The following is an 11,790-nucleotide window of genomic DNA, read 5'->3' on the forward strand; positions in this document are numbered from 1 at the left end:
TTTTTAAAAAAAATTATTTTTGATATCAATACATTAAAATGATCTAAAAATATAAAAAAAATTAATTTAATATATTAAAATGATCTAAAAATATAAAAAATTAAATTAAATTAAATTTTTTATATTTTAATATATTAATATTAAAAATGTTTTTTTAAGAATAAAAAATATAGTATTTTAATATTTTTAAAACAACAAATACAATGATGCATCTCTTATCCAATCGCAATCGTATTGATTTGACTTGTGAGATATGAATGATGTGCATGGCAGCTACATAGCTTATACATTGCTGGATAGTTCATGCATGTCTCCCCTGGTGACAATAGTGTTCATGTGCTTGTCATACATGATGTGATGCGTCATTTCCATTTGATGACCCCATTCCATTCATAGGCACCAAGAAAATTAGCTTTCCGTGGCTGGTGCGGCAGCAGAAATCTTCAGTGGCCATTGAAGTTTGAGTGCTTTGCCACGACAAATATTCTTGAACTTTAATCATTCAAGATATATTTATTTCTGGATCGATTTTCCTTTTAAACATGTATTCATGACTGTGTTGAATCTTGGAACCCGTAGATTTCAGCCTAACTCTGGTAACATTGTTTTCAAATAGGTTTCAGTACTGTCTTGTATTATTGTAGGATAACTTGTATGAAAGTTGAACCCATAAAATCATCTATCATATGCGTTTAGGTCAACACCATGTTTTGTAATGTTTTTTTTCCTTAAAAAAAGTGTTTTTTAAAATGATTTTAATTTATTAATATTAAAAAAATCTTTTTTTTCAAGCTTTTTTGTCATTTCTGATATGGGTGGTCTTTGCTGAGGCTATGTATAATAAGATGGTGGGTTGTATGCTCTGATGGAGATGAATCGGGATTGTTTGGGATTGAAATGATAATTATGGTTTAAAATATTTTTTATTTAAAAATATTTTAAGATGATTTTTTTTATTTTTTCAAAATAATTTTTTTATATTAAACACTTCAAAATGATCTTTAAATATCTAAAACATTAATTTTAAATAAAAATAATTTTAAATGTTTTAGAAACACGAGTTGAATAATATTTCCCAAAAAAACTTAAAGTTGAGGAATATAAAGTGCAGAGCCCTTTGCCTTAATGCTTATGGGCTTAGGGCTGAATACATGAACCCTAATTCTTACCAACTTCCTAGAAGATAAAGCTATAAAAATAAAACTTGCTTATCATAGTTATTATATTATATTAAAAATAAGTTTTAAGAAAATAATAATAAAATATTATTTTAATATATTCTTAAATAAAAATTATTTTAAATAATAATTTAAATTATATTCTCAAACAAACACTTAATATTATTTAAAGTTTGTCATATGTTTTAAAAATGTGTCTATTTAATCAAAGACTTGACTAACTTAGAACTTAAACAGGTTTGAATTTGAAAAAAAAAAAACAAAAAACCCGGGTCACGGTTTATCCTTGAAAAGGATGACGGTAAGTCGGGTTGAGCTTTAATTCCCCGCTCAACCGTCTCTTTCTCGGACTATTTTAAATAGACAGCTCGGATTAGAATGTTTTGCTCCTCCCCTTCGAACCCATAGTTTCCTTCGAATAGATGCTCTCCCATGGCGATCGATCCTCCGGAGAAGAGTAGTCCCCGTTCGGATTCTGATTTCGAGCTTTTGGTTGTCGGTTCACCTGTCAGCTTGTCGAAATTCCTTACTAACTCCTTATTTTGACATCTTGCCTTTTGGTCTTCAATTGGTGGTTGGATTATCGTTTTCCAATTTAATTAATTTTTGCTAATGAATTATCAAACCCTTCGATAGAGGTCTTTTGACTGATATATTCGGTCCAATTCATAACAATCACGAAGCGATTTTTATGTTTTTTTTAAAAAAATTGATTTTTTATTTTTTATTTTAAAAACTATATAAAAAATCAAAAAAATAATTTAAAGTAAAAAAATTCAAATTTTTTGAAAAGTGCTGCAAGGCTGCATAAATAATTTTGTTTTAGATTTTTTTTTATATGAACATGTCAAAATCATCAAAATAAAATATTAAAATATATTAATTTAAGGTTTCCGTACCAAAATATAATTTATAGCACAAAAACAAACCGTTTTAGTATGAAGTTCAATTGACATTTTCCAATTAATAATTGTCGTTTAAAGGAGCAAATCAAAGAACCAAATTCGTTAAAGTCCTCGAGATCAAATAATTTATTATACAAGTGACAACAACATTACCCAGCCACCTAATCAATAGAATGCTACATACCAACAGATTAATCAAAGGGTATTAATGTTAATGATGTCTAAGAATATTACTTTTCTTAATAATAATGTCCGAACCATATATACAGTCATGTGAACTTCTATACAACATTCAACATTTGATTTATCAAAGGGTATTAATGTTAATGATGTCCAAGAATATTACTTTTCTTAATAATAATGTCCAAGAATACTTGTTAATTATGACCATATTTTGTCTAAATTCTTTCTTTCTTTCTTTTAATTTGGAGTGAATACTCTAATAAATATATAAATTGAGATTTCTAGCTTTAATATTTATCAACTCCTACACGTGTCAAAAGTTTAAAACCTCAAAAAAAGAGCAAGAAAGATTGTCAAACTTCAATCTTCTAACTTATTGTGTTGTATTTCTCTCATTTATGATTTTTCATTAATTTACAGCAGTAATTAGAATATATAATTAACACAAAATATGTTCCCGAAATTGTTATCCTAATATATAGTTTTTGTCGGTGGACTTCATCATAACTAATCCAACGTATGGGATTTTTCAGATTCTATTTTATAACTTATTTTCAAGATTAACATTAATCATGTGAGTTGGTATTTAGATTGTATTTGGTCAGTGTCACGGACAAAATAAACACATTTATTTATGTTTTTTAATCTCGAAAAGGGTAATCAATCAAGTTTTATGGAGTTTGATTTTCGTTAATCAAACAAAATTCTGATTTAATAATATGCATTAATTCTTCTTCCTAACTCCTTTGGTAGAGATTCCAACACAATGGGTCCAAGTTCTGCTGCCTTGATGAAAAGGGGAAGTGGCTGAAACTGCTTGGCAGGAACTCAACCATATGTTTGTCACCATTTTTGTTTTTGTAATTTAAGGTACAGAAAAAGTGTCTCTGTTCCACTGTCACGTGCTGCATATGTTTTTCTACCATACCTCCCCACAGAAATTCCATGAAAACCAATAGCTAGCTGAGCATTTTCCGATAAACCCTATTTTTATATGCCAATTGGTCGGCATCTTGTCCCAAATCAAACATGCCTTGAAACCCAGTTGCTCGAAACCCTAAAACAATGCCTCGATATTAATTAATCTCACTAGTTTAATCATTAAGCTTTACACTAATTAAAGAGACTTCTTCTTCTTCTTCTTCTTCTTCTTTAATTGAAAAGATAAGTAATGATAACATCTCTGATTTGAATTTTATAATTTATATATTAATATGTGATAGCTGAGAATCTTAAGTTAACGAGCTCTGCTCTGTAATTTAATTCTTGAAAGTGGCTATCTATCCGTGAATTATATCTACAATATTAAAAACAAAAGGAGAGAGAGAGCTAATAACATATATTATAATCCCATTGTTTAATCAAATGAGCGACGAACTAACTAATTACTAACACATGAAGAAGCATCACGAAAATAAATCTCAGAAGCAAGATTATATTTTATGATTTATGATTCATGCATGCATGTGTGTTCATGGGCAGAACTAGAAATCTCTTAATTGGGGGTGCCATCATTAAAAAAAAAAAAACATACAAGGTTAAAGAGCATATATTTTATTTTTAAAAGGGCTAAATGCATAATTATTAGGAAAAAATTGAAAATTTTAAAACTAAAATTAATTTTGATGGACAAATATTAATTAATATTGACAAATTAAGACAAATCCAAACAGACCCTCCATCGCTTCCAAATTAAATGCAAGCATAAGAAGGTCACATTGTCAAAATCATATACGCATGCCCCGAATCTATTCCAGTCACACAAATCACACATCAGTAAATCGACACGTGTACATTCACGAACGTGTGACTCTCACGTGTAAAAGTGTCGGTGGCAGGCAATAAAGTCGAGAGAGAGACAAGTAAAAAATAAGGGGCGTAGAGTAACCTAAATTTTGGGTCGGTGTTTTGATTGTACCGATGATCGACACGTGTGATTTACTTATGTGTGACGTAAGCACCATGTTTTTTAACTTGGTTTCCACGGAGAATATTGACACGGTCCACCTTTGTACTATTATTATTTATTATTGTCTCTTTTTATGCACTTTATATTAAAAAAAACTTTATGCTGCCATTTTGAGTCAATTTTGGTGGACTAAGATGAAGTTTCTTTTTAAATTAAGTTAAATTTAAGGGATTGATTTTATCATTAAGAGAGTCTGTTATTTTGTTTGAGTTTTTAGGTTCAAAATTTGGAATTAACATTTAGAAAAAATTATTAAATTTCTTTTAATGCATTGGTATAATTTATTAAAAATTTATTAAGTTTTGGTTAATCATATTCTAACCATAAAAAAAAATTGATATTAATGAGTTTGTCTTGAAACTAAGATCATATTCTAATCATAAAATTGTTTTTTGATATTAATGAGTTTGTCTTGAAACTAAAAATTCAATAAAAGTAATTTGAATATATAAAAGGTTATTTTTGGTTTGTTTGATTTTGAATTTCAAGACTAATTAAAGGGCGGTTTTCGACTAGAAATAAGGATATTGAAATTTTTAGAATATTGATTAAGGGTTTTTAGAAGGAAAAAAAAGAATTTTTTTGGATTTTAGAGTCCAAATCTTTTACCTCGCTTAAAAAGGTGAAATATATGTTAACTATTTATTTTTTTTAAAAAAAAAAACTCACATAGTAAACTTGAATTTTTTAAAAGAAAAAAATAGGTACAAGGGCTTCGGATTGTAGACGAAGGCATCATCCATTCATTTTATTAAAAAAAAAACCCACGTCATCCATTTGAGTTGATTTTTTTCCTTAATTTTTCATCATAAATAATACGATTTTTTTTTAATGATATATTACTATTTTGATATTTAAAAATAATAGCATATAATATATATCAGATTTAAATTTATAAAATGGCGTCTGGATGGATCGATGGATGAATAAAAAACGACGGCGTTTCAAGAATTGCCACCAGTCAGATAATCCAACTGATGTCAAACTCTATTAATTGAGCCAGGGACCACAGAAGAATCACTACAAGCAATGACTTATGAAAAGATAATTATTCTTAATTACTTATTAATTAATGAGCATTACATCGTGCTTGATACATGGACATTTTTTAGATATTGAGCTCCATTTTGACATTCATGGGTAAGTTCACGAGTACGTGCTCAGTCATGTTTTTTTTTTTTTTAGTTGTTATTAGTTTCTTTGATTTTAAGCATAAGATATTGGTATTTTATTGATCTAAATATTTTATTTTTAATTATTTTTTTTAAATCATGATTATATTTAGCCATGTGAAAACTAATGATCGTTTAATCTGGTTATCTTCATAAGGATTTCTTAAAATATTATTAAAAACAATTTTTAAATTTTCTAGAGCCTAATTATATATATAAAAAATCTCTTAAAAACTCAACAATTTTTTTGTGAATATAAGTTATATTTATCAGGCATAAATCCCAAAACATAACCTTACATCTTACTTTTTTTACTTTTAATAAAGAAAACACACATATATCATATTAGAAAAACTAAGCATGTGAGCATAATAAAAACATTAATCAAAATAATTAATAATGCAACATATTTTAAAAATAATATATATGATAATTGTTATTTTTTTATTATATAATTATTCATTTATCTAAAATCTTTAAAAATTAACTATAGTTTTTAGTTATTATAAAATTAGATAGCAATTTTTTTTCTTAGTTTTATGTTTTTTTACATGTATTTTATTTTGATATCCACTCAAACATTAGATCAACCTAATATTTTTCTAACTTGAAGTTTCGGCCGGCTAGGTTATAAGAATAATTATATTTTTTAAAAAATAATTTTATTTTATTTTTAAAAAAACCTTATATAAATAATGATAAATTGCTCAATAAATAACTAAAATTTTGTGTTTGAAAATGTGGTTGTTATTATTTTTTAAAATATTTTTTACTTGAAAATACATTAAAATAATATTTTTTAAAAAATATTTTTTATATCAACACATTAAAATAACTTGAAAAAATTAGAAAATATTAATTTAAAATAAAAAATAAATTTTTAATTTTTTTAAAAAATATAAAAACATACACGTAAACCTAGATTAACATAAATTTTGAGATCCTGATCCTGTAGTATAATTATACTTAATACCACTAAAAAACACGTGTGCTTCAAAGTAAAAAACCCATTAAATCTCAACTTTTTCATCGTGTTTCTTGACATTACCCTTTTCGTATATAGTTTTTTTTTAATTATAACATTTTGGAATTATTTTTTTTACTAATAACTTTTTAAACAAATCATTTAATTAATTCAAAGATTCAATGAATCTTTATTATGAATCGAATGTAATTTTTTTCTAATAAATTATTATGCAAGTAATCTTACATTTCAATTAATAGATTCTCTATTACTAAGAAAATCAATATATTTAAAGAAAATCATGTAATTAATTAGTCTTAAATTCGAATTCAGAATAATAACACGCCAACCTTCTAAAATTTGGTAAAAACAATGGGGCCAAAATTTTGTATAAGATTTTTACCTGGAAACCATAAACAGTAAGCTTTGGCGGCTTTTTGCAGTTTTATAATCATCAAATAATACATAGATTAATATTTATCTATAATCTCTCTCTCTCTCTATATATAAATACACTTTCTCTGGTCACAACAACAGCTTAGTTAGCTGTCCACTCATTTCTTTTTAATAAATTTTCTCTACATTATTTCCATTTTCTTTGCCTGTAGTGGTATAATTTTTGTCTTCTTGAAATCTCTAGAGAGAAGGAAAGAATCCCATTTCTTGAATTCATTTTTCTCTGGCTTCTTTCAATATTTTTTGAAGTGTTTCTTGAAAATATCTGGTTCCATTTTTGTCGAAGAGAGATCTGACCGGGAGGGGTTGCATTTAGCTTTCTTGATTTCAAAGGTTGTTGTTTAGATTCCTGATTTTCTTGAATTGCAAGAATTGTTAAAGATTCTTCTCCCTTGTTTTTATTTTCTTCTTTTGAGAGACGCCATTGGAGTAGAAATTACACCCACACACAAGCTTAGTTAGTGTTTTACAAGTCTACGCGTGGCTGTTAGGATTGGCCTCGTGTAATGCTGGGGTTACAGCTTTCTGAAACAAGGTCTAGCAACCTCTGTCTCGATTGGGTTGCTTTGGTTTCTAGCAAAGGTTGTCAGGGTTCACTATTTTCAGAGATCTAGCTAGTGTTCTCTCTGTGTCTCAAAGTTTCATATTTTTTTGTGACGGGTACAGAAAGGTAGAAGAAAAAATGATGAAGATGAAGACTGCTAAGGCAACTACTGGGCTGTCACACATCAATGGTGGCTCAGCCGGTGGTGGTGGTGAGTTGGAGGTGAGACCAGGAGGAATGTTAGTACAGAAGAGAGACCCGGATTCTGATCGGACCTCTATCCCTCCACCGACAATTAGAATCAAGGTTAAATATGGGTCAACTTATCATGAAATCAATATTAGCTCACAGGCTACATTTGGTAAGTTTTCTTTCTTCCTTTTTCCTTGTTCTTTTCATTTTTTGACTTGTTTAGAGTCTTAAATTTTTGTTCTTTTTGTAACACTTCAGATGGGAATTTAGGTTTTGTAACTGTTGTTGGTCAGAATTTTGGAGTCTGCAGTAGTTAGAGAGATTGATTCAATGATGATTTTTTTTGGTTTCTTTCTGGTTCTTCTGGGACGCAGGGGAGTTGAAGAAAATGTTGTCAGCACCCACAGGATTGCACCACCAAGATCAGAAGCTGATTTACAAAGATAAAGAGAGGGATTCAAAAGCATTTCTTGATATTTCTGGAGTTAAGGACAGGTCCAAAATGGTGCTAGTTGAGGACCCGATTAGTCAGGAGAAGAGGTTTCTTGAGATGAGAAAGAATGCAAAGATGGAGAAGGCGTCAAAATCCATATCAGAAATCAGCTTGGAAGTTGACCGGCTTGCCGGCCAGGTATTCTTTCAAATTATGCCCTGTAGCTTGATCAGAAAATGTAGTGGTAGTTGTTTATTGGATATTGATCTTTTCATTGCAAATTGGTTAGGTTTCAGCCTTTGAATCAGTAATTACTAAAGGTGGGAAAGTAGCAGAGAAAAGCGTGCTTAATTTGATCGAGTTATTGATGAATCAATTGTTGAAATTGGATGGAATTATGGCTGACGGCGATGTCAAATTGCAAAGGAAAATACAGGTAATTAACCTTGATTTTGAATTCGAAGTAGATATTGGTTTCAGTAATTGATTACTGCATAAAACACATTTTTTGTCATGGCGCTGAACTTTCTTACTTTCCAAGGTTCAAAGGGTGCAAAAGTATGTTGAGACTCTCGATATGTTGAAGATCAAGAATTCCATGCCTAATGGTAACGCTGACGAAATCAAGGCCTCCATGCCTATTGGTAATGGACACCACGCACCAACGCAGCAGCAACACAAACATTCTAATGGACAAAAAATAGCCTCAATTCAAAAGCGGCAACCAAGGTATACCAATGGACACACATTAATACCAATAGAAGAAGAAGAAGAACAGCGGCACCCGTTCGAACATTTATCGATCCATCAACAACAGCAGCCATCAAGGCATTCAGCATCAGGGGAAGTTGTTGTAACCACGCAATGGGAAACATTTGATTCTAATCCAGCTTTAGAGCCGGTCCCTTCAATATCTACATCCTCCACAGCCACCAAAACTTCAGCCCATCAGCCGAAGTTCCCTTGGGATTTCTTCAACTAAACTGTATTCCACGTAGTTGTTGTTTTCTCATTGTGTGGATGTGTTTTGGATTTATCTCCAGTTGGTTTGTTATCTCCTCCATTCTTTGATGTATTTAGATTTCTTCAGCAACCCCTACTGTCTGTGTCTCACATTCAGTTCAAGCAGGAAATAATTGGGGTTAGCACGGTAGTTGATTATTGCTATCAATCTCTTCTATCTTGTATTCTGCTGTACACATTTGCCATTCTGTATGGTTACTCAGTTTCCAGGCCTTCTCACTTCCAAGATGAAGGGGGATCTGTATACTTGCTTTACTGCCCTATTTCAAGAACGTTACAATTCACAAACCCCTTTTCTCCCTCCCTCGATGCTGTAAATCATTGTCTTGGACTGTCAGCTGTTCTAAATGGAAAAGTATAATGCTTGCTGATAAATTAATTAACCCCTTCATGCCTTGCTTCCTGTAGGGGCTACAAACTGACAAAAAGGGAGTAGCCATGGAGGATTTTTGCAAATCCAAGTAACGAACCTCCAATCATACAAAGACAAGCCTTGATAAAGTGCACAAGGAAATGATAACAGAGGATTGGTTTAACCTATTTTAAAGTATGATCTGTTCTACACATGGAATCTATTCCAAATTCAGTAACCTTCCTCACCTTGCTTCCTCTATATAATTTCTAGCTATCTATTACCCCACTACAGACATGAAACTGCTAGGACCAACCAGTATGAGAAGATGGAGTGCTGGGAAAGAAATTGGACACCTGCCTGCAATCCATGACATGTTACGATTATTCAAGTCATAAAATGATCACGGGGCTTTGTAAAGTACAAATATTTCCAATTGTTTCTTAAAGAGGATGATCGAAAGGCTGCCAAATCAACAAAAAGCTTAAAGTTTTAAATTCTAAACAATGGCTCTAAATTCTTTTCCAAATGGATACTACCGCTAGACTTTCTATAGGTCTCAATAGGGAAAGGATTGCTGCGAAACTTCAGCACAAAACAACTTTAACTTCCATAATTAAGATTGTTAGAGCGCTAATCCAAGGGTAAAAATCTGATGCCTTTGCAATCTTTTTCATGATTTGATAGTTTGTCTTACATTTTCTGCGTCCTATCCATCATCAAAATTATGACTGTATCATGCAAAGGTCCATGACACCAGTAAATTAATGGATTTACTATTTGGAACTTGAATTACTCTAAACAAATATTAGTTTAATGGTTTGATAACAAACCAGAAGCAGAAAGAAAGAGAGAAAAAGTTACGATCTAAATTAGAAAAGGTTGTTGTGTCTCTATCTTCTGATGCTCATCAAAGCTTGCATCAATAGATAAAGCCAAAAAAGAGTCAGTTAAGCAAAGCATCACCAAAATCTCAATTTAGTCGGTGGATAAAAAATAAATAATTATAATAATATTAAACAAGTACATGTGGGTCCGTTTGGTAAGTAATTTTACATCGAGAAAGTTTTTTAAAAAACATCTCATTGTTTTTCAAATAATATATACTTATATATATTAATTATTAATTACTTAGTGACAACGTAACTCAGTGACAGCATAACTTCATCATTATTTATTATTTATTAAGATAATGTTTATTTTTTTAAAAATAATTTTTTAAAGATAATGTTTATTTTTAAAAAAATTATTTTTCATACTTCTATATAATTATTTTTTATTAAGAAAATTAATCAAAAGAAAACACTTTTCAATTAAAAAAAAAATTAGCTTAATTTTTGGAAAAGTATTTTCCTAGAAAATTTAAGGTAAAATTATAAAAAAATTAGAAATATTATTATTTACTGGTTATATCAAATTTAATCCTCAAATTTTTGATTGTTATATATATTTTATTTTGAATATTTATTTTTTAATTTCATCTCTTAAAATTTAATTTTTATATTAATTTTGATCCTTATTTTTATAATTTCTATTTGCTTTTTTCTTATTTTTTATTAAAAATCTTTATCTATCAAATTTGGTTCTCTTTCTTTTAATTGTTACTTATTTTATTTGAATCTCTTTTTTTTAATTGTTACTTATTTTATTTGAAATAATTTATGAAATGTTTATTATTATTATTTTAATTTTTTTATCTTTTAATTTTTTTATTTTTTATTTGATCTCTATTATTTTGATTATTAGTTATTTTGTCTAAGATAATTTATAAAATTATATTTTTTTTCAACTTTTTAATTTGTAAGATTTTTTGCTCATTATTTTAATAAACTTAAAAAAATAAAACATTAATAAGTTATTTTCTAGCTCATTTTCCATAACATAACCAAACACTGTAAATTATTTTCTAATTTATTTTCTATTACACTATCAAATATCAAAAAATACTTTCTCGGAATTCACTTTTTTCAGAATTTATTTTTTTTAAAATAAACTATTTTCCAGCAAACAAACAAAGCCTAAATTAAATATCAAAACTTAAGCTCAAATGTCATCCAAGTTTCAACATCTCATTGTTCATCTCCCACAAACTATTAAAAATATTATTTTCTCTCTTTTTTTTTATAAATAGACACATAAGTTATCCAAAGATTTCAAAGTTCACTTATTTTTAAATCACTCAAATGAATCATTGTTAATAATTGTTTTGACATTATTAAATTCATCTCATCAGAATCTTTTCAATAGTAAATGTGATGTTATCATTAAAGTTTAAATGTATTTTTTTTAAATCTTTTCTCTTTCATTTACTATTTTTTTTAAATCTTTTCTCTTTCATTTTTTCTTATTAAATCATGTATTTTGTTGGATTTTGCAATTTAAAAAATATAGCAAATTGTAAATTATAAATTATGGACTC

At 28.7% G+C, this 11,790-nt stretch overlaps 1 protein-coding gene across 1 annotated transcript; it reads left to right on the forward strand.

The window, feature by feature from the left end:
• Positions 1-6,883: 6,883 nt before the first annotated feature.
• Positions 6,884-9,271, forward strand: LOC105129603 (BAG family molecular chaperone regulator 1-like). Its single transcript, XM_011031725.1, has 4 exons — positions 6,884-7,732; positions 7,938-8,194; positions 8,286-8,432; positions 8,538-9,271. Exons 1-4 carry the CDS (start codon positions 7,510-7,512, stop codon positions 8,976-8,978), a joined length of 1,068 nt encoding a protein of 355 aa, XP_011030027.1. The 5' UTR covers positions 6,884-7,509; the 3' UTR covers positions 8,979-9,271.
• Positions 9,272-11,790: the final 2,519 nt, after the last annotated feature.

This window comes from Populus euphratica, unplaced genomic scaffold (genome assembly GCF_000495115.2).
Source record: "Populus euphratica unplaced genomic scaffold, PopEup_1.0 scaffold16.1, whole genome shotgun sequence".
NCBI lineage: Eukaryota > Viridiplantae > Streptophyta > Magnoliopsida > Malpighiales > Salicaceae > Populus > Populus euphratica.